The sequence below is a fragment of the Myxocyprinus asiaticus genome, chromosome 26 (assembly GCF_019703515.2).
Source record: "Myxocyprinus asiaticus isolate MX2 ecotype Aquarium Trade chromosome 26, UBuf_Myxa_2, whole genome shotgun sequence".
NCBI lineage: Eukaryota > Metazoa > Chordata > Actinopteri > Cypriniformes > Catostomidae > Myxocyprinus > Myxocyprinus asiaticus.
In genome coordinates this window covers 5,652,822-5,678,377 of record NC_059369.1, presented here as the reverse complement: position 1 = coordinate 5,678,377, position 25,556 = coordinate 5,652,822, and the positions used below count along the sequence as shown (strand labels likewise).

Sequence of the window (25,556 nt, the reverse complement as noted above, 5' to 3'; positions counted from 1 at the left end):
TGACAGAGAACATTTGCAGGTCTCCTACCCTCTTGATGGAAGTAAGCGCAGTCAGGAGGGTAGTCTTTAAAAAGAGTGCCTTAAGCTCAGCTGACTGCAGGGGCTCAAAGGGGGCTCTCGGTAGACCCTGAAGAACTACAGAGAGGTCCCATGAGGGAATGAGGCACGGTCTGAAGGGATTCAACCTCCTGGCACCTCTCAGGAACCTGATGATCAGGTCGTGCTTCCCTAAGGACTTACCGTCCACTGTGTCATGGTGTGCCACTATAGTGGCTACATACACCTTCAAGGTGGAGGGGGACAGCCGCCTTTCCAACCTCTCCTGCAGGAAGGAAAGCACTGATCTGACTGCACATCTCTGGGGGTGTCCACGTCAGGAAGAACACCACTTAGGCATACAGGCGCCTCATGGGGGGGGTGGGGGGGGCTGTCGCGAGGAGCGTGAGGTCTGAGAACCATGTTTGGGTGGGCCAGTAGGGTGCTATCAGGACGACCTGCTCCTCGTCCTCCCTGACCTTGCACAGGGTCTGTGCAAGTAGGCTTACTGGGGGAAACGCATATTTGCATAGTCCAGGGGGCCAGCTGTGTGCCAGCGCATCTATACCAAGAGGTGCCTCGGTCAGGACGTACCAGAGCGGGCAGTGGGAGGATTCTTGGGAAGCAAACAGGTCTACCTGTGCCTGCCCGAATCGACTCCAAATCAGCTGGACCACCTGAGGGTGGAGTCTTCACTCTACCCTGAGGGTAACCTGTCGTGACAGCACATCTGCTGCAGTGTTGAGGTTGCCTGGGATGTGAGTGGCTCACAGTGACATGAGATGCTGCTGACTCCAGAGGAGGAGACGGCGGGCGAGTTGAGACATACAATGGGAGCGTAAACTGCCTTGATGGTTGATGTATGCCGTTGCCATGTTGTCTGTCCGAACTAACACATGCTTGCCCTGGTTCAACGGCCAAAACCTCCGCAGGGCGAGCAGAATTGCCAACAACTCGAGGCAGTTGATGTGCCAACGCAGCCACGGGCCCGTCCAGGAGCCCATTGCATACAGCGCCCCGGCCCGTTTTGGAGGCATCTGTCGTAACCACGACGCACCTGGAGACCTGCTCTAGGGGAACGCCTGCCCATAGAAATGTGAGGTCGGTCCAAGGGCTGAAGAGGTGTTGACAGACCGGCGTGATAGCCACGTGATATGTCACGCGGTGCCATGCCCATCTCGGGACTCGAGTCTGGAGCCAGTGCTGAAGCGATCTCATATGCATCAACCCAAGTGGAGTGGCCACCGCTGAGGATGCCATATACCCCAGGAGCCTCTGAAACAGTTTCAGTGGAGCCACTGTCTTCTGTCTGAACGCCTTCAAACAGGTCAGCACTGACTGTGCATGCTTGTTCATGAGGCGCGCCTTCATCGAGACTGAGTCCAACTCCAAGCCGAGAAAAGAGATGCTCTGAACCGGAAGGAGCTTGCTCTTTCCCCAGTTGACCCGAAGCCCTAGTCGGCTGAGGTGCGAGAGCACCAGGTCCCTGTGTGCACACAACACATCCCGAGAGTGAGCTACGATTAGCCACTCGTCGAGATAGATGAGGATGCGAATGCCCACTTCCCTTAATGGGGCAAGGGCTGCCTCTGCAACCTTTGTGAAGATGCGAGGGGACAAGGACAGGCCAAAAGGGAGGACCTTGTACTGATACGCCCGACCCTCATATGCAAACCGCAGGAAGGGTCTGTATCAAGGTAGAATCGAGACGTGGAAGTACGCGTCCTTCGGGTCTACCGCCGCGAACCAATCTTGGTGCTGGACGCTCACTAGAATGCGTTTTTGCATCAGCATCTTGAACGGGAGTCTGTGTAATGCATACTGTGGCAACTCAAAACAAACACAAAGACAACGTTAAGCTTCATATAACAAACAAAATAGCTTTCCACTGTGTTTGATATAATGGCAAGTGATTTTCTAGTACCAAATTAGCATGATTACTCCAGGATATGGTGTTGGAGTGGTGGCTGCTGGAAATGGGGCCTGTCTAGATTTGATCAAAAATGACTTTTTTCAAATAGTGATGGTGCTGTTTTTTACATCAGTAATGTCCTGACTATACTTTGTGATCAGTTGAATGCCACTTTGGTGAATTAAAGTACCAACTTCCTTCCAAAACAGCAAAATCTGTACATTATTCCAAACTTTTGGCTGCCAGTGTATATATTTTTTAAATGTTTGAATATTTGATTAAAGTTTGGTCTGTTACAGTTTGACACACTTTTTGTCCATTTTGCATGTCATCATCAACTGAAAGATATAATTGTCGTTGACTAAAAAATATATCATTTTCGTCACAGTGAAACTAAAATAAATGAATATGACATGACAAAATATTGACTAAATTTAAAGGACATTTTCATCCAAACACTAAAACTATGACTAAAACAAAAAACTGTTTTTAAAAAAATTAACACTGCCCAATCCGCTTCTCTGTTTATTATGCCCGGAACATGTGTCGTACATAAAGAATAAGCATGCACTGCTCCACACAATTAGTTTCTGTGCTAGGGTGTGCAGTCGAGTCGAGCATGTACCTTCTGGACATTTATATATGGCAAGTTTCAGGAAGTAAAAAAAAAAAAAGGATACTGTATTAATTGCGTTAATTTTTCTAATGCGTTAAATAGTCCACTATTAATTGCAGAAATTAACACTTTAAATTTCCTAGCCCTAATATAATTCTGCTGTGTCAGAAGAGTGAAGCATAAATTAGACAATGCAAAAAAGTGGCTTTAAAAGTCAATATATTGTTTGTTTTATTCATATATCATTGAACATTAGCCTGTAGTCCACAGCAATCCATTTTGTAATTGAGTTCATCAATATATCCTGTTCTCACAGGATGCTTTCTTGTGTTCCGTCTGCACAATATTTAATTGTTGGTCTGTACAGATGCGTCAAACTGACGCTTTTAGAGCATCTCACTACTGACCGCTTTGTTTTAAGATGCTGTATCAAGTTAAAAGTAGTTTGAAACTTTGAAAATCGCTTTTGGACACCCCTGCTTTCTGTTCCCTGCGTGCTTCATCCAGTTGACTGCCCCCTGCTGACATGGCTTATAAAAGCATGACGTTACATGTACTTTAAGCTTGAATTGCTCAGATGGTAGGAAAATGCATACTTTTGTTGCAGAACTTACGTAAGGGACAGGGTGTCATGAATCCCGCCTTTGTTGTTCCTCCCGCTCACCACCAGAGGGCTCCATCACCTGGGGATTGACTTTAACTCTCTGGACTCCATTTCCCATAATCACCGTACCTGTCACTGATTACCTGCTCAGCTGTTTCTCATTTACTCAGCTATTTAAGTCTCACTCTCTACCATTGCAAAGTCTTGTTTTGCCCTGGCTGACATTTCTAAGCGTTCTCTGAGGTTTTGCATTACCTGTTGCTGCCTGCCTACTACTACTGCCTTGTTTACCTGGAAATAACCTGTGATTGTCTGCCGCCTGCCCTGACCTCTTGCCTGTTTATTTTCTACCACTCTGGATTGCCTTTGTTATTACTGTTGCTAGTGATTGACCCTGCCTGTCTGTATTACAACGTTTATCATTATTAAAGCTGCACATGGATCTCAACACTGATGACTCATCATTACACAGGGAGACTGATTAATTGTTATTTTTTTGTGTGTTATTTTTATATAATTAATCACACTATATTAACACATTAAAACGACAGCCCTAGTTATTATCATTAATGAAAACTTAAAAAGTTATTAAAAAAATTATAAAAGTATAACATTTTAATAAAATAAAATAACATACCATAATTGTAAAAACTTAAGCTAAACTAAAATGCATTTACATGACTCCAAAACTAAAGTAAAATGACTATTATTTAATTTATATTGTAAAAAATAGTATGTTATAATATTATATAATACAATTTGAAAACTCTACAACCAGCATTTAATTTACACAGAACTAAAGCCTAAAAATATACCTCAAATTTTAACGCAATTCTTTTTTCTGACTCGCAAGCACTGCTGTTTTCTTACATTTACTGGTATTTTCAATACAAATCTAGTATGTTGTTGTTGTTTTTTATTTAAGTTTTATTTAAAATACAGGCCTACTTTTGGAGGAAAATATAGGTCTTTTGGAGATACTACATTAACACACAATGAAATGCTAGTTTCTAAAATATTACAACAGAGGGATGATCCTCAGGGAGATCAAAACTGTTCTGAGAAAAAAATAATCTGGTAGCTGATAAGGACACTTTATTAAGCACAAAAGAGCTGCTGTGTCTGTCAGATTTCATCATTCAGTTTCAGAGTAATCATCCAGTCAGATCAGAGAACAGCAGAGGTTAGCATTTTCACCCCCAAAATAACACAGTTAACTACACAGATCACAAGTGATGAAAAATGTTCAATAAATGTCATCAGCAGTTTTAAAAGTGCATCAATAGAACATGAAGCACCAACAGCAGCCCTCCAAATCCTTAGAAAAATTCCTTAGAATCTCTTCAGAAAAATGTAAGTTCACCAAAAAATTTAAATTCTGTCATCATCATTTACTCCTTATGTTGTTCCAAACCCATTTGCTATTAATTTTCAGTGGAACACAAAAGGCCAATTTTTTAAGAACATTCTGGGCAACCATTTACTTATAATGAAAGTGAATGTGGATTGGAGTTTTTAAGCACAAAATGAAAATAAATAAATAAAAATTGGTCAGCATGACTCATGAGCTATATTCAATAACGTATAGCTTACAAGGCTGCTCGATAGCTTCATGTGATGAACACACTGAAATATAAGTTGTTATTCACTGAAAATATTCTCCTCTGCAGCAGCGCTCAAATCAAATATGTCAGCATTGACGTCAATTGTGTTTGGTCACAAGACCCGAGAGAACCAATGGTGTTTGGCATTGATGCACAATTTTCTTGTAATAACAACTGAAATTTCGGTTGGACTAGGACTATAGTCAATTTAACTACTGTTATGGTACTTGTGCTTTTTTGTCATTTCGGAGCATGACAACCCCAGTCCTCGTTTCCTTTCAAAGAGCATTCAGAACATTCTTCCAAAATCAATCTTATGTGTTTCAAGGATATATGTTTGGAACAACATTAGGTGAGTAAATGATGACATCATTTAAATTTTTGGGTGAACTATTCCTTTAACTCTGTCTCATTGTATTGCATTGGACTTTTCTAATGGAGCAGCTTCAGACAGACAGAAAATGAAAGTGAAGCTAAAGTCCTTTGATCTGACAACATTGTGGGTCAGTTCTTTTTAGTTTGTCACATGAGCTTCAAGCCAAACAACTTTCCCAAAGCCTCGTCTACCAAAATCAAAAGACTACAATCATATCTGCTGCAAGGGTATCAGAGTGAATCAATGGGGTAAGATTTTATGCCATGCCAGTTACCCGTGACAACTGAGACTTAATCAGATGAGGAGTTCAGAACGGGACGCTAGTGCTCCGAGAGATACATGCTGTTTCATTAGACGATCAGCAGCAAATTACTCCAGACAGGGTGCCAACGGATCCAACGAGAAATAAAATATTTAAACTGAGACAAAGCTGCATAGCGAGGGCATTTAAGCTAATGTCACTGTACTGATATCTGATCCAGTCATGTGTCTGCAGCTTTTGTGTCTAGTCCGGAACTTCTGAGGGAAGAACAGCAGTCATGTCTAAGCACAGAGTTCAAAGTTTGCTTCATCCAAACCGGCTAACAGCTAGTCGAATACAACATCCCATTATTTTATAAATCATTAGAGGCACAAATCTATTTTTATTTTTGGGTGAATATTATTAGATATGTTTGAAAAACTATTATTTATCATATAACTAACATAGTATGAAAAGTAAACATCAAATGTCTCTATGAATATTTGTAAATGTATTTTATTACCCTTTCTCTAATCAAAATGTTGTAATCAAAATTCAAACAAAACATGTTTTCTTGGGAATATCGTTTTTAATTGGTTATCATTTTATAGGTTTTCCCACTGTCCACTAATACCACTTTCCATTCTGTTAGTCTTTTGTAATATTCCTGTAAATAACAAAAAACAGCTTCTTAACCCCCTACACTCTGCTGCTTTTTATGGCTGCTGTCTGCAATTTTTCACACCCAAATTTCCAAGCTCACCTCACACACATACAACTGACTAATTGCAAAATATTATTCTCATTTAACAGAAATCCCCCCAAATAAAAAAAGATTTAAATAATTCATAAATATTATTGTATATGTTTATAATCTTATGATTAAACATACATTTATATATATATATAAACACACAACAGCGAGTCCGTGCCAATGATCAAGTGCTGGAGAAAAACCTCTTATAAAACTTTGCGGGACTTTACTGAAGTCCTTCACCTGTCTTCATTTTACCACATATAAGCATGTCAATTCTTACAAGTCCGCTGTGCAGCTAGTTTTTCTCCCTGTTGATGCTCTGCTCAGATTTCACATAATTTCAACTTCGTACCCGTTGCCGCCAAGCTTTTTAAGTGTCAGCTAATGATCACCGGACAGTTCAGATGAATTATCTTAATATTGGAAGTGCCAGCGCTAAAAGCAGAACAAGATGTGCTTTTCATATGGAGTTCAATGCAGCGCTGGATGTCCTGACACGAGTCATGAGCTTTCCAAATCTAAAGTGAAAAGATTCATATTAAATGAGGGTTTACTGCGCATTGCAATGAATACTAGTTCTTTCAATCAGTCAACATCCCAGTTAGACTTTGGGAAATTATTAATGTTACTTGAACTGGAGCTATTTTAGTGAATTTCCGTTTTTATACTGTGGAGTTTGGAAAATGTCGACCATTCTGGCTACCGAGGGAATTCACAGTGGTCATTATCACTGCTGTGTACATCCCGCCCACAAGCCGACACAGACCTGGCACTCAAGGAACTGTACAGGATTATAAGCAAACAGGAAACCGCGCACCCTGAGGCTGCGTTCATTGTGACCGGGGACTTTAATAAAGCCAGTTTCAAATCAGTCGCACCAAAATACCACCAACACATTAGTTTTAACACACGAGGGGACCGGGTTTTGGACCATTGCTACTCACCCTTCCGGGATGGCTACAAATCCCTCCCCCGCCCACCATTTGGCAAATCGGACCACTCTTCCATTCTGCTTCTGCCCGCTTACAGGCAGAAACTGAAACAGGAAGCACCCGCCCTCAGAACGATCCAGTGCTGGTCGGACCAATCAGACTCTACAGTACAAGACTGTTTTGATCACACAGACTGGGAGATGTTCCGGTCCACCTCTGATGACGACATCAAGCTTTACGCTGATAGCGTAACGTGTTTCATCAGAAAGTGCGTAGAGGACGTCGTTCCGACCAAAACAATACGGCTCTATCCGAACCAGAAGCCATGGATTAATAGCGATGTTCGCGCGGCACTTAATGTGCGGACCTCCGCTTTTAATTCCGGGAACGCGGAGGAGCATAAACAAGCCAGTTATGCCCTCCGAAAAACTATCAGAACAGCAAAACGCCAGTACAGGAATAAGATTGAAGGACAGTTTAACACCACCAACTCTAGAAGCATGTGGCAGGGAATTAATATCATCACGGACTTTAAAAGGAATAAAAACTCTGCCATGAACACCGCTGCCTCTCTCCCGGATAAGCTAAATACTTTTTATGCTCATTTTGAGGGAAATAACACTGCCCTCGCGGAGAGAGCTCTCGCGGCCGAAGCTACAGAGGTTAGTTCACTCTCCATCTCTGTAGCATATGTAACCCGATCCTTCCGACGGGTGAATTTCCGCAAAGCCGCGGGTCCAGATGGCATTCCGGGCCGCGTCATCAGAGTGTGCACGAACCAACTGGCTGGTGTTTTTACGGACATTTTCAATCTTTCCCTCTCTTTGTCTGTAGTCCCCACATGCTTCAAAACATCCACCATTGTGCCTGTTCCAAAGCAATCCAAAATCACTTGCTTAAATGACTGGCGTCCTGTTGCTCTGACCCCCATCATCAGCAAATGCTTTGAGAGACTAATCAGAGATTACATCTGCTCTGTGCTGCCTCTCTCACTTGACCCGCTGCAGTTTGCTTACCGCAACAACCACTCCACTGATGATGCCATTGCATCTACAATACACACTGCTCTCTCCCACCTGGAAAAAAAGAACACTTATGTGAGAATGCTGTTTGTAGACTACAGCTCAGCATTCAACACCATAGTGCCCTCCAAGCTTGATGAGAAACTCCAGGTTCTGGGCTTAAACAGCTCGCTGTGCAGCTGGATCCTGGTCTTCCTGTGAAGCAGATGCCAGGTGGTTAGAATAGGCAGCAACATCTCCTCATCACTGACCCTCAACACTGGAGCCCCGCAGGGCTGTGTTCTCAGCCTACTCTTGTATTCCTTGTACACACATGACTGTGTGGCAACACATAGCTCCAATGCTATCATTAAGTTTGCTGATGACACGACGGTGGTAGGTCTGATCACTGACAATGATGAAACAGCCTACAGAGAGGAGGTGCACACTCTGACACACTGGTGTCAGGAGCACAACCTCTCCCTCAACGTCAGTAAGACAAAGGAGCTTGTGGTGGACTTCAGGAGAAAAGACAGAGAACATAGTCCCATCACCATCAATGGAGCACCAGTGGAGAGAGTCAGCAGCTTCAAGTTCCTGGGTGTCCACATCACTGAGGAACTCACATGGTCCATCCACACTGAAGCCGTTGTGAAGAAGGCTCATCAGCGCCTCTTCTTCCTGAGACGGCTGAGGAAGTTTGGAATGAACCACCACATCCTCACACGGTTCTACACCTGCACTGTAGAGAGCATCCTGACTGGCTGCATCTCCACCTGGTACGGCAATAGCACCCCCCACAACCACAAAGCCCTGCAAAGGGTGGTGCGAACTGCCAGACACATCATCGGAGATGAGCTTCCCTCCCTCCAGGACATATATACCAGGCGGTGTGTGAAAAAAGCTCGGAGGATCATCAGAGACTCCAGCCACCCGAGCCATGGGCTGTTCTCACTGCTACCATCAGGCAGGCGATATCGCAGCATCAGGACCCGCACCAGCCGACTCCATGATAGCTTCTTCCCCCAAGCAATCAGACTTTTGAACTCTTGATCTCCCACGATCAAAATACATCAGCACTGCACTTTATTACTCTTATATCTCACACCGGACTGTCATAAATTATATTATTATTATATTATGTTCTCTCTTAACAACTTACTATCAACCGACAGCCTGAATGTCAATACAGTACAATACAACCTACTGTACATTCTATATATACTTTTTTATTGTATTGTATTGTATACTGTACAGTGTATGTTATTATTTGTATATTGTTGAGTGTAATTATGTGTATAACAGATGTTTAAATTGTGTTGTGTTAATTTGATGTTTATTGTAAAGTGGTATATGTCTCATCACTTTCAAGACTGCTATGTTGCTCGGAACTGCACCCAAGAATTTCACATAATATTGCACTTGTGTATTGGTTGTGTGACAATAAAAGTGATTTGATTTGATTTAAAATGTTAATAAAGCATTTTTGTTACATACTGTATTGTTTTGTTCTACTGTGTTGTTCTTTCCAAAGAACAAATAAATGCATTATGGCAGGAAATAAGTATATATAGAGTAAAATTTTACTTTTACTTTTAAAATCTGAGATTAATCATGAATAACTATGAAAAATTATGAGAGTAATCACGATTAAAACATTTAATCTACTGACAGCCATAACATATATATATATATATATATATATATATATATTTTCAGGATATATGCAGTTACTTTCCATTACCTGTAAAACTTAACAAAAAGTACTGTTCATTAAAGTGCAAAATTATCCATCAGGAATGGAGTGGGACTTCAAATCAGCCCAGCAGAGGGCAATGGTGACAACAGAATAGAAATATTAATAATTCTGCTCCCCTGAAAAATTCATAATTATGATAGACTCATATGCTGATTACATACATTTTAAGTATTTTAAATTAATATTGTAATTTTTAAATAGTATTGTCACTGATTACATGTTCCTAACAGTGGGTGAAAATCTTGGGTGCAGTTCCGATCAACATAGCAGTCATGACAGTGATGAGACATATACCAATTTACAATAAACATCAGATTTACACAACACAATTTACAAAACTAATATACACATAATTACATACAATACAATATACAAATAATAATATACAATGTACATTATACAGTACACACAATATAGATACACATTATTCAATAAAAATAATATATATAAATATGCAGTAAGGTTGTATAGCGGTTGTATTGACATTCAGGCTGTCGGTTGATAGCACTATGTAACACAATTTTTGTTCCTGGGTAGTAAGTGTTATTTCTTAATTGCTTATGCCTCAAAAGTATAGAAAATGGCTATTATTCCCCACAAACTTTGCTTTTGTGACCAGGACAGTGATATTTTGAAATTTACCTATTTCCAATTAGAAAACGGTCGAATTTGTGTCTTTTTGTTCACATAAAGTCAGAAAAAAACAACATATGAATCCAAATTAACATTTATTTATTCTAAAGTAATACAAAAATGTACTACAAAAGATTTAGAAGTGAGTAGTTTTTCGAGATTTACGATTATACTGTAAATCACTTTCACGAATCAGCCCCCAAATGTACTCATCATACTTCAAGGCATCCAGCAAGGTCTTGATGCTGTTGTAATCTTCTTTGAGTGAGCCAGGGGAAGAGACGGCTTTGAGGTTCCTGGATGAGCTGTCAATGAAGAGGCGCCACTCATTCTGGTTACAGGTGATTTCAATTGCCTCGAACAGACTGGTCACATTGTGGCAGAAGCAGAGCCCATCTTGACGGGTGAAGAAGCTGGAAAAATGTTGGTGACACTTCCTCTGGTCTGCGACTTGCACACTTTCATCCAACAAGTTCCACTGCTTGAGCCTAGACGTCAAAAGCTCAGCATTGGACTTGGTGAGACCAAGATCTCTAATCAAGTCATTGAGGTCTTTTTGGTTGGGGTAGTATGGGTTTCTCTCCTCAGCTCCACCTCTGAAATTGTCATCTGGATCTACAACTTCTTCCTCGCTCTCTGACTTGCTGCTCTCTTCTAAAGACGGCTGCTCTCTCGCCGGAGGAGTGGGTACGGGGAGCTCATGGCAGTGTGGCACCGGGGCGATGGATGAAGGAAGGTCTGGATACGTGATAGCAGGTGCATTCTTGCCAGTCCGACTTTTGGAAGGGTCCACCATGCAGAAGTAGCAGTTGCTTGAGTGGTCAGTGGTTTCCCGCAAAATTCTTGGGATAGCGAACTTCATGGCTCTTTTTTCCCCTCTGTACCATCCTACAAAAATACATTTATTTCACCCATGACTAATGTGTAAGAGATTCTCGAATCATTTTTCATATATGATATATTTTTTTCAATAACATTGAAAATTGTAAAACATTTTAAAATTACAAACTTTTACAATTTTAAAAATTAACAAATTTTATAACATAAAATTCTGAGCAACAATTTGTCCACCTTACCTTCCAGAGTTTTTTTTACAGTGCTCGCAGGTTAAATGAGGTGCCCAGGGTTTGTCTTGATCCCAAACAGGCATGACAAATTATGCCTTGTAGGCCTCACACATCTTAGCAGATGCTTCCACGGAGCACTTTTTTGCTCTTATCTTGATGAATTGGCCGCAGACATAGCAAAATGCATCTGCCAGATGCTTGCAGCCTCTTGATGCCATCTCAGAGAAATGCAGATATGTATCCACTTAGGCAGCTGGAAATAAACTGAACTGGTGGGCTTAAGGCCCCTGTATTTATGCTACTATTTATATTACTGGAAAGTTCTAGAAGTTACTCTAAGTTTACTCAGCACTGAATCTATTTGAAATGTTCTCGAAAATAGGTAAATTTCAAAATATCACTGTCCTGGTCACAAAAGCAAAGTTTGTGGGGAATAATAGCCATTTTCTACACTTTTGAGGCATAAGCAATTAGGAAATAACACTTACTACCCAGGAACCAAAAAATAAATACAAATTGTTACACGGTGTAGTCAGTTGCCAGTGTGTTGTTAAGAGAAATTTAATTTATGACAGTCCAGAGTGAGACAAATAAAGTGCAGTGCTGATATATGTTGATCGTGAGAGATCAAGAGTTCAAAAGTTTGACTGCTTGGGGGAAGAAGCTGTCATGAAGTCAGCTGGTGCAGGTCCTAATGCTGCGATACCGCCTGCCTGATTGCAGGGCTTTGCGGTTGGGGGCAGTGCTGTTGTCGTACCAGGCGGTGATGCAGCCAGTCAGGATGCTCTCTACAGTGCTGGTGTAGAACCGTGTGAGGATGTGGTGGTTCATTCCAAACTTCCTCAGCCGTCTCAGGAAGAAGCACTGGTGAGCCTTCTTCACAATGGCCTCTGTGTGGACAGACCATGTGAGTTCGTCAGAGATGTGGACACCAAGGAACTTGAAGCTGCTGACCCTCTCCACCGGTGCTCCATTGATGGTGATGGGGCTGTGTTCTCTTTTCTCCTGAAGTCCACCACAAGCTCATTGGTCTTGCTGACATTGAGGGAGAGGTTGTGCTCCTGGCAACAGCGTGACAGAGTGTGCACCTCCTCTCTATAGGCTGTTTCATCATTGTCAGTGATCAGACCTACCACCGTCGTATCATCAGTGAACTTGATGATGGCATTGGAGCTGTGTGTTGCCACACAGTCATGTGTGCGCAGGGAATACAGTAGTGGGCTGAGAACACAGCCCTGCGGGGCTCCAGTGTTGAGGGTCAGTGGTGAGGAGATGTTACTGCCCATTCTGACCACCTGGTGTCTGCCTGACTGGAAGTCCAGGATCCAGCTGCACAGCGAGCTGTTCAAGCCCGAAGTTTCACGTCAAGCTTGGAGGGCACTATGATGTTGAATGCTGAGCTGTAGTCCACAAAAAGCATTCTCACATAAGTGTTATTTTTTCCAAGTGGGAAAGAGCAGTGTGTATCGTAACTGCAATGGCATCATCAGTGGAGCGGTTGCTTCTGTAAGCAAACTGTAGTGGGTCCAGTGAGGCAGGCAGCACAGAGCAGATGGGGTCTCTGATAAGCTTTTCAAAGCACTTGCTGATGATGGGAGTTAGGGCAACAGGATGCTAGTCATTTAGACAAGTTATCTTTGACTGTTTTGGTATGGGCACAATGGTGGATATCTTAAAGCATGTAAGAACCACAGACAGGGAGAGGGAGAGATTGACAATGTCAGTTAAAACACCCACTAGTTGATCCGTGCATGCTCTGAGAGCGCTGCCCGGAATGCCGTCTGGACCAGGAGCTTTGCGAATATTCACCCGTTTGAGAGATCGGGTTACGTCCGCAACAGAGACAGTAAGTGAACTAGCCTCTGCTGTGTTGGGCATGGGAGTTCTCTCCGTGGAGGAGATGTTGTTTTCCTCAAAATGAGGATAAAATGTGTTTAGCTCGTCCGTAAGAGAGGCGGTGGTGTTCACAGTGGAGTGATTAGTTGCTTTGAAGTCTGTGATTATGTTAATTCCCTGCCACATACATCTCACGTCGGTGGTGTTGAACTGTGTTTCCACTTTGTTTTTGTATTGGTGTTTGGCTGCTTTGATTGTTTTGATTGTTTTGCGGAGAGTATAACTGGCATGTTTATACTCCTCAGTTTTCCCGGAATTAAAAGCAGAGGTCTGCGCATCAAGTGCTGCACGAACATTGCCATTGATCCACAGTTTCTGGTTCAGGTAGATCCGTATTGTTTTGGTCGGCACCACGTCTTCTATGCACTTCCTGATGAAACACATTACAGAATCTGCATAGACCTCGATGTCGTTATCAGAGGCAGACAGGAATATTTCAACGGTAGTGTATGCTTATCCAGTAAAATAATATTTGTCATAGTAAACATTTACTGGTGAAATCAGACATTACATTTGGCATTATCAGGACTATCAAATTTCAGGATCCTAAGCATTATTATACATTATATTGACCTTTATATATAGTTTAATATAGTATAATCATCTGTAAACGCAGTGCAGATTCACTCTCGAGCTGAAAAGTCTCATCCCAATGCTCATTGTCTTACATGATGAGGAGAAACCATCAAAAACCGACACACTTTGAGCTCTGAGACATCAGTGTGATATCCATTACAGCTGCACAATTTGTTACATTGAAACTGAAATCGAGGTATGATGTTGCACAATTACCAAACCGCAAAGTACAGTTCAATCAAAATGATTGCGCTCCCTTTCTCCATTGCGATTGGTATGATTGATGTGGATGCGTTGCACATGCTCACATGTTTATTAAGTGCTATTGTGCGCTGGACAACTTGGGTCGTGTTTTTTCCGCTTCAACATGTCTCTGTCATTTTTCAAACGAGTTATCATGCAACACATTTTTACTGGGCTGTAAAGTGACACTCACTGACGGAGCTTCCTTGTGCTTGCTGCATATATCCAACTAATTAATAATTTAATTAGTTGTCAATGATTTTCATATATATACTGTATATCTGTCCTAGACATTCAGTCATATTCATAGACATAGACTTTTGTGACCCCACACAACCTTCCCCAATGTTTCATAATATATCTTGGCATCTGAGTGGACAAGAAGCTTAATTTAGGTGTCGTTGGGAAGCTGATTTAAAGACTTTTAATTTCCTTGCCATTGTGTATATAACCAAATTATAATTTATAAAGTTTAAGTGCCTGAGCTTGTCATTTATAGAAATAATTACTTAAATCACAACACTGGTGTATTTATTTTTTATTCAAGTTACAGAGCTCAAAAGCTACGACATAACAGGAATGAACCATTTACAAACACACACTGTCATAAAAGTGAAAGCCCTCACCTCCTGCTGTGCTTCAAATATGTGGATCTCCTGTCGTCTTCAGGTTCTTGTGCTCTGCTGTGAGGTTCTGGGGGCCTGCTGTGGCTGTATTTGTGTCGCTCACTCAGGTCTTTGGTGCTGCCTCTCCCCTCAGCAGAAGGGAAGTCATAGTAACCCTTCCTCTTGGCCTTCAGCCGGAGCTTATTCCTGTAGTGCTCGATGTCAGACTTCTGTTTCAGAGCCAGATTCACCTGAACACAGAAAGAGAGAGACAAAGAGAAGAGGGATTGGCTGAAAAAATCATACAATCAAAATGTGTCTCAAATTGATTTCCCATTGGAAAACTCATTTTCTAAAAGAAAACTGTGTCAGGTCTCTCTGAAGCTCCAATCTGACTATATTAAGCAAGAACATTCATTGAGGGACAGGAAGATTGGTTGCTATTGTTGACTACATGGACTATGCACATGTTGTTAAGAAACAGTTTGTACAGTTGTAGTCTTGCAGAGCCAGAATACTGAAAAAAGGTTAGGGCTACTTATATTTATTCTGTCCAAGAAACACCCACTAATACAGGAAGAGACTGATTGACATGTAAAGCAACCAATCACAGTTTGTTTTTATCTGCCATTAAGGGGTGGGTTTATCTGAAATAGATTACAGTACAATAAAATTGCACTCAAATTATGTCATTCCAGTCTTTGTTTACTTTACTGTGTACTTGCTACGAAATGTCTCAAACAAACATCTACAGTAAGTATCTTTTAAAGCTGTGATGTTACAAATTCATTTTTTTTTTAAATTATTATTATCATTATTTATTTTTGTCAACTTTTTGGTGTTTTGACAAAAAAAAATATATATATATATATATATATATTTTTAAATTAGTCAATAATTCATCATGTCATTAATCCATTAGTACATTTCATTGTACAGGTGTTCAGCTTACCTGGGGAAATCTCCAATGATTGGATTATTTGAAAAATAAATAAAAAAGAGTGCAAGTGCATTAATATCTTGCTTTAATATTTTTTTCTCGTCATATTTTCTTTAACAGTATGTTTTAATTAAAACATTTCTATTATCGTCATGATGCGTCTTTATCGTCTCATCTTTGTTATTGTTGACAAAAAAACAACTGTCAATTAACATTTTCTTCAGTAATTTTGTTGATGAGATTAATAGTGTATCAGACAGCCAATCAGATGATAACTGGCAATTTCAAACAACTCTTGCCTATTTTGTGTTGAATATGCATTTATATTAACCCTTAAATGCATGGGTGTTTAGCCTAACATTATTACACACAGTCTTTAGTGACCCGGCACATATATCTAATCACAATTGAATCTACAAATTGCCCAGATAGTGTCACATTTTCAATTTTTTTTTTAAGACGATTAGAAAAAAATAGAACAGAACATATTCTGATATATTTTGACGTTTTATTTTTCATATATCAAAGAGTTGATGCAACACAGATAGAACAGATTTCATTACTTCCACACTGAAATTTCATGAGACGCGACTGGCTGTCAAACACATATTGAGCTACACATAAAATGTAAGCTACACATGTATATATTCTCAGGCACTTTTTGAGTCTAAATAGATGCACAACTTACATAATTTCAGTAGTACACCCAAATGGCAATAGTGATATGATACTGTACATGTGTTACATTGCTGTAGTTTACTTCCATGTTGTTTCTTCATCAAATAGCAAGGTAAGATGTATATGTCACACAGTCAAATGTAAATCAAGTGAATCACTGAAACTTCAGCGCCACCTTGAGTAAGAAATAGCAAGTATAATATGTATATGTCACACAGAAAATCAACATGATATAGTAGTCAATTGTATGAATATAGTACTCATTTGTCTTGTAATAAACTAATAAATATATATCCTGTGATTGTAATTTTTTTTTTAGATATGACATAAGATTAAAAATAACATTTATGGATGAGCAAAAAAAACACTATTACATATTTTGGGTCTTTAATGAAATATAACATTTAATTTTTACGTTTCAGTTTTGGTAAACAAGCAGTTATAAAAAAAATATATTTTTTGCAACCTTGCCCTTTTTTTTCTTTCTTTTTTTTTGTTACACTATTCAGAACAGAAAGAAGAAATACTAAAGACGCAAGGTATGCATTAAAGGGTGAATACATTTGGCACATGCTTTTATCGAAAGTGACTTATGGTGCATTCATATTAAACATTTTATTAGTACTTGCGTTTCCTTTGAATGAAACCATGACCTTGGAGTTGCTAGCACCATGCTCTACCAGTTGAGCTAGAGCAGGGGTTTTCAAAGTCAAGTCCCCTCTGAGAAAATTTATAAGACAGCAGGTACATTCTTGCCACTTATTTGAAGTTTTATCAGGTATTTTCCTCTAGTGTAATATTATTAAAATGCATCATATTTCAGATGTTGGAGAAATTCACCAATGATGATCAATAACCTTAAATTCAGTCTGACAGACTCATTCGGCCAATGCGTTAAACCCTGATGCGTGATTAACGGCTATAAATGTTTCTATTAATAATAAGAAACTAAATTCTGAATTATTTTTTATTAAAAATACCGGTTTGTCCTCATAACAATGGGATTACTTAATTGTTTTTAGCCTATATATGTGAAAAACTCACAGCACATGAGCCAATCTCCGTCTCTGTGAAACTGCACTTGTCACAAACACATGAAGACGCATCGACCCAATATTACATTGAACGTAATAATGGACACGCGTGATTTTGTTCCGCTTATTTTCGGATTTTCTGCGCCTTAAATTAACTTGCAGCTGTTTTCTCACTGAGGTGACAGAAGAGTTCAGTCGCAACAGATGTTTAATTGACGGTTTTATTTGCTCACATCACTTACATCATCAGCGAGCAAATTTAACCATATTATGCTGCATTCTCTAAATAATAATAATAATTAAAAAAATTTTAACAGCCAAATGATGAGTTGATTACTCAAACTCCGGTATCGTTTCTCCGTTGATATAACACATCTGCAGAAGCAGAATAGAAATGAACAGAGGCAGAGCTGATTCGCGCTGTCGCAGCCGGTACATGGATGCGCTCTCGCATGATATGCCTGTTGTGATATCGACATTAACAATATTATGAAGCCATAGAGCTACGGTCTATTAAGCTAGAATATGGCCCATTATGCCAATAATTGCCATTTAGCTTCACAATACATTTTTATTCTATTTATGTATTTTTTATTTTTATTTTAATTGGTAAAATTATCATCAATCTCCACACCTCCCCTGACATGGTCTGGTGTCCACCTTGTGAGGTGCGCCTCCCAGTTTAAAACCGTGGAGCTCGAAGAACTCTATGCATCCGACAGTCAGTGAACGGACTGTGGCCAGTCTGGGGGCATGCCATCTGAGGTGCACTAGTACAGGGTCTTACCTCTCCACTGAGTATGGCAGAGTCCTGACTGCGGTCGGAAGATGCAGGGTGCGAGTAGGTGGATTGGGCGGCCATGGGTTTTGTGGAAATAAGCTGAAGCGATCCTGAGGAACTATCATAATGATCTGCCAAAAACAAACAAAAACCAAGACTACAAGGGTTAAATACGATTCTGCAAGTACAATCACCTAGACAAATTCACATCTTCATTATGTGATAGACACACTGGCCAGCATATATTTCACTTGTGCAAATTAATTATTGTCTTTAGCTCTCATTTCCTGTTTTAAACATAAGTGGAAAGAACTCACAAACCTGAGCTGATTAGAAACATTTCAGCGTATCATTTCATTTTAATAAACTAGATCCATTTATTAAAACAGATGAGATGTGTAGCTGTTCACTTATGAAAGGTTATCTTACAATGCTCGCAAGGGCAGTACTGTATTAATATTCCTTAATCATTCTGGTTACAGATTTGTTTAACTGCTATTCCTAAGTTTTAAATTAATTCAGCCTGAACCGGTTAACATTCTGACTCCATTTCAACTTTGCTTTGTAGTTAATTTCAGCCGAGGTGTTCTATCTATTTTTAGTTTTTGTAAACTTTATATTATTAAAAAAAAAATTTAAGATTAGTTTGATACTCTCCCATGGACATTATAGCCAACCTTTCACTGTACACTGACTATAAGTTGACTCGAAAACAAGACGGTCATAACAGCAGAAATGCATTTCATTTGCTATCGTTTCAATCATATTAATTACAATCAAAACAAAATATCAATCATTTTAACATTTCAATTACAATCATTACAGAACTAATGTCTAAACCTAAAATTACTTAAAACTTTAACACTTGCATTTTGCTGCCTTGTAAGCACTGCTACTTCCCTCAGAAAATGCAAATCTAGTTAATATACTCATAAGGAAGTGGGGGAAAAACACACTAAGTACTAACTGTACTGTACTGTAAAGACATTTATCTGGGGTATTGTCCTTTTACCCATTCATATACTATAACTTATATACTATAACCTTAATCTGTGTGGAGGCTTTTGTGTGCATGTTTTAAACTCCATTTGATGAATTCCACCTGACAAAGTTATTACTCTCCACTGACAATTTACAAACAGAAAATGTGTGAAGTGGCTTAACCCAACAATACTGTGCATTATTTAAGTGCTTTTTGAGACTGATTTGAATACCTGAAAAAAAGAGTCATGCACACTTGATCTCTCCACAGACAAAAGCGAATCTCTTGAAGGTAAAACACACCATGTGCTAACAGGGCTTGAACATATGGAAGTATATGGGCTTTGTTGTAATTGTGAGGAAAAAGTAACTGTTTTTCAGTCTGCGTGTGGCGCAAAGGGGTTGCATATTGGCGAGTCTATGTGTAATCCTGGCAAGTGTGTCACTAAATTTGAAGGGTTTTCTGTAAACAATTTAGTACCAAGAGGGTATTCGTATGACCTTCTTTATAACATGAAAATGTTATAAAGAAGTTAGGATTCAGTGTGTGTCTGTGAATGTCTGCATGTCTTTCAGGATGTCTGTCTGCATGTGTGCATGGGACACTGTTGCTCCCTCCACTGATGCTGGTAGTCAGAGTGGCAGACTGAATCATGTCTGAAGAGATGGTCTCATGCATATTTATGAACTCACGCAATCTTTTACTGCTGAGAGTGACCCTGTACTGAAGATTTTACAGTGGATGTGAGACCCGAAAATATAGCTTCAATCTGTACAAACACACTTACACCACGCCTAAACACACTCACACAGCACACAAACACACTAACACTGCACGAAACACACTTAAACTGCACCCAAATGTAACGGAGCCAGCTGGTGTGTGATAGCTGTGTGGTATGTGTAAACCTCACTCCCCTACCCTCAAGAGGCACACTAGCAACTGACACTAGAGGCTGTAGCCTTTAGCTTCCTTGTTAGCACGTCCACTTCCCGAACCTGCTAACGCCAGTTCAAATCCCGTTCAGAGCAGGTCGAGCAGAACTGGTTACACAAACACACCCTCACTCTAGACCCAAACACACATAAAATACACCTAAACACACCCTCACACTGCAACCAAACACCTTCACATTGCACCCACACACCCTCACACTGCACCAAAACACTCACATTGCACCCAAACACTCTGGCTCTGCACCGGAACACTCTCACACTGCACTGAGACATCCTCACATTGTACCTAAACACCCTCACACTGCACCCAAACACTCTGACTCTGCACCCAAACACCCTCACACTGCACACAAACACTCTTTCACTGCACTCAGACCCACTCACACTACACCCAAACACCCTCAAATTGCACCTAAACACCCTCACTTTGCACCCAAACACTCACACTGCACTCAGAAACCCTCACACTGCACCCAAACACTCTTATACTGCACTCAGACACCCTCTCACTGCACCCAAACACTTTCACACTGCACTCAGACTAGGGATGTGTGAGACTAGTCGACTAGTCGACTAAACAATACTGATGCTGCTAGTCAACACTGGATTTACAAGTCGTTCAATATTTTCCCCCATTAAACTGTTTTTACAAATTTACGTTTGTCGTTATATGTTTACAAAGGCTGCTGTGAAATTACTGTCATGTTAATTTTACATTTTAAATATAATTAATAATACAATTATTTAAAAAAGAGAATATCTGGAGAATATGTATACAAAGTTTAATTTCACCTCAAGCTGCACGTGCTTCTTCCCTCTCTCACTTGCGGTGCGCAGAAAAATGTCCTCTCGCAAGATGAGCTATGGAAATCACTTGGTCAGAAATGTATATCCGAAATGTTGGCTTGCAAGTGCACCCAGAAATTGCACCTAAACACCCTCACATTGCACCCAAACACTCACATTGCACCCAAACACACTTTCACTGCAACCATCACTCTATATCTAAAGACACTCTAACACTGCACTTAAACAAACTCACACTGCACCCAAACAAATCCTTTCACAGCACTGAAACACACATTCTCTGCACCAGTTACACTTCACCCAAACACATCCTCACTTTAAACCCAAAGACACCCTCAAGCAGCACCCAAAAACTCTTTCACTGCATTCAGACACCCTCACACTGCACCCAAACACCTTCACATTGCACCTAAACACTTTACACTGCACCCAAACATTCACACTGCACTCAGAAACCCTCACACTGTACTCAAACACACACCCACACTGAACGAAAACACTACTGCACTGCACTCACCCATCCTTGCACTGCACCCAAATGCACTCACACTTCACCTAAACACATTCATACTGCACCAAAATTCCCTCACATTGCACTCAAACACTCTTAAATTGCACGCAAACACCCTCACACTGCACCCAAACACACACACTCACATTGCACTCAAACAACCTTACACTGCACTCAAACACTCTAACACTGCACTCAGCCAGCCTCATACTGCACCCAAACACTCTCACTGCACTCAGAAACTCTCACACTGCACCAAAACACTCTAACATCACACGCAAACACCCTCACACTGCACCCAAACACACACACTCACATTGCACTCAAACACACATCCACACTGCACCCACACTCTTTCACTGCATTCAGACACTATCACACTGCACTCAAATACCCTCACACCGCACCCAAACACCCTCATGTTGCACCTAACACTCACACTGCACCCAAACACTCAAACTCACATTGCACTCAAACACCCTTATACTGCACTCAAACACACACTCACACTGCACCCAAACACCCTAACATTGTACCTAAATACCCTCACACTGCACCCAAACACACTTTCACTGAACTCAGACACCCTCACACTGCACCCTAATACCCTCACACTACACCCAAGCATTTTCACATTGCACCTAAACACCCTCACACTGCACCCAAACACTCTTTCACTGCACCCAAATACCCTCACACTGCACCCAAACACCCTCATGTTGCACCTAACACTGTCACACTGCACCCAAACACCCTAACATTGTACCTAAACACCCTCACACTGCACTCAAACACTCTTTCACTGCATCCAGACACTTTCACACTGTACCCAAATACCCTCACACTGCACCTAAACACCCTCACATTGCACCTAAACACCATCACACTGCACCCAAACACTCTTTCACTGCACTCCGACACTCTCACACTGCACTCAGACACTCTCACACTGCACTCAGACACCCTCACATTGCACATAACACATCACACTGCACCCAAACACATCCATACTGCACCCAAGCACACTTTTACTGAACTCAGACACTCTCAAACTGCACCCAAACACCCTCACATTGCACCTAAACACCATCACACTGCACCCAAACACTCACACTGCACCCAAACACTCACAATCACATTGCACTCAAACACCCTTACACTGCACTCAAACACACACTCACACTGCACCCAAACACCCTAACATTGTACCTAAATACCCACACACTGCACCCAAACACACTTTCACTGAACTCAGAAACTCTCACACTGCACCCTAATACCCTCACACTACACCCAAGCATCTTCACAATGCACATAAACACCCTCACACTGCACCCAAACACTCTTACACTGCACTCAGACCCCCTCACACTTCACCCAAATACCCTCACACTGCACACAAACACACCCATACTACACCCAAACACCCTCACACTGCACCCAAACACTCACGTTGCACCCAAACACCCTCACCCTGCACCGACACACTCACATTGCACCCAAACACACTCACCCAAACACACACCCACACTGAATGAAAACACTCCTGCACTGCACTCAGACACCCTCGTACTGCACCTAAATACCCTCACACTTCACCAAAACACACCCATTCTGCACCCAAACTCCCTCACATTGCACCTAAACACCCTCACACTGTACCCAAACACTCACACTGCACTCAGACACTCACGTTGCACCCAAACACCCTCACCCTGCACCCACACACTCACATTGCACCCAAACACTCACATTGCACCCAAACACACTCACCCAAACACACACCCACACTGAACGAAAACACTCCTGCACTGCACTCAGACACCCTCATACTGCACCCAAATACCCTCACACTTCACCAAAACACACCCATTCTGCACCCAAACTCCCTCACATTGCACCTAAACACCCTCACACTGTACTCAAACACTTACACTGCACTCAGAAACCCTCACACTGCACCCAAACACTCTTACACTGCACTAAAGACACCGTCTAACTGCACCCAAACACTCTCCCTCTGCAACCAAACACTCTCACACAGCACCCAAACACTCTTACATTGCATTCAAGACACCCTAACACTGCACTCAAATACCCTCACACTGCACCCAAACACCCATACTGCACTCAAAAACCCTAACATTACACACAAACACCCTCACACTGCACACAAACACCCTCACACTGCACCCAAACACACCCATACAGCACCTGAATACCCTCACACTGCACCCAAACACCCTCACGTTGCACGTAAACACATCACACTGCACCTTAACACACCCATTCTGCACCCAAACACCCTAATATTGCACACAAATACCCTCACACTGCACCCAAACACCTTCACATGGCACCTAAACACCTTCACACTGCACTCAACCACCCTTACACTGCACCCAAACACTCTTACATTGCACCCAAACACACACTCACATTGCATCCCAAACACTCACACTGCACTCAACCACCCTTACACTGTACCCAACCACTCTTACATTGCACCTAAACACCCTCACACTGCACCCAAAAAACCTTCACATTGCACCTAAACACCCTCACACTGCACCTTAACACTCACACTGCACTCAGAAACCCGCACACTGCACTCAAACACCCTTACACACTGCACTCAAACACTCCTACACTGCACCCAAACACACACAATCACACTGCACCCAAACACCCTCACACAGCACTCAAACACACATACACACTGCACCCAAACACTCTAACACTGCACTCAGCCACCCTCACACTACACCCAAATACCCTCACACTACACGCAAACACACCCACACTGCACCCAAATTCCCTAACATTGCACCTAAAAACCCTCACACTGCACCCAAACACTCATACTCCACTCAGACACCCTCACACTGCACCAAAACACTAACATGCACCCAAACACACTTTCACTGCAACCGTCACTCTACATCCAAAGACACTCTAACACTGCACTTAAACACACTCACACTGCATCCAAACAAATCCTCTCACAGCACTCACACACTTTCTCTGCACCAGTTACACTTCACCCAAACACATCCTCACACTGCACCCAAACACATTCTCACTTTACACCCAAAGACACCCTCACACTGTACCCAGACACCCTCACACTGTACCCAGACACCCTCACACTGCACCCAGACACCCTCACAATGCACTCAGACACCCTCACACTGCACCCAAACACTCGCATTACACACTCTCACTACACTAGTCACTTTAGATCCAAAGACACTCTAACACTGCACCTAAACACACATCCAACCGTCCGTCCGTCCATTTATCTATAGTTAAAATGAATACACAGATAAATAAAAATTAAAATGCACTTTCATAGCATACAGTATACAAATATTTAAGAGTACCGTATCAAATATTCTTCCCTATCAGAAAATGTAAATTCTTACATGCCCATCTGAAATGTCAGAATGCAGTCAACATCCTGTCCCTCACTGTGATATATTCACAAACCAAATATATATATATATATATATATATATATATATATATATATATATATATATATAAACAACAAATAATTTCTATGGATACCTTAAACATCTCCATTGAACACATCACCTGTACTACAAATACTATATACTGGGTGGAGACTTTAAAATGCTGGTGAATTAAACACTGACTGCCCTAACTGCATACTGCTCTCTGTTCTGAGTGTTCTGCTCTTATTCATTAGTTTGTATGTTAATGTAATCTTGTGTTGAAACAGTAAACATATTTGGCTTGCTGTCCGTACACTGGAGGGCTCGGAGCTCGAGACTCGACTCGAGTCCTGATTAACCCCCCCCCCTCCGGACTTTACTTATTTAGATAATGGATCTAGAGAATATGTGGAGATGGGGTGGAGGTGGGATGTCAGGAGAGTTGTCATAGGAAGCAGTTAAGCAGCGGCTTATATACTCCTGCTCGTGGGCTGTGATTTATCAGATTAAAATTAACATGCTCCTCCCGAACCTCTGTTAATTAACTCTAT

General features: G+C 41.3%; 1 protein-coding gene across 1 annotated transcript in view; it reads right to left on the bottom strand.

The window, feature by feature from the left end:
• LOC127417341 (UPF0606 protein KIAA1549L-like) overlaps positions 1-25,556 on the bottom strand; it is a 198,615-nt gene that overhangs the window by 50,853 nt on the left and 122,206 nt on the right. The window contains exons 15-16 of the mRNA XM_051657312.1: positions 18,298-18,422; positions 14,880-15,109 (exon numbers count right to left, since the gene is read on the bottom strand). Of these exons, the coding sequence (XP_051513272.1) occupies positions 14,880-15,109; positions 18,298-18,422 (355 nt within the window). The remainder of the gene's footprint in view (positions 1-14,879; positions 15,110-18,297; positions 18,423-25,556) is intronic.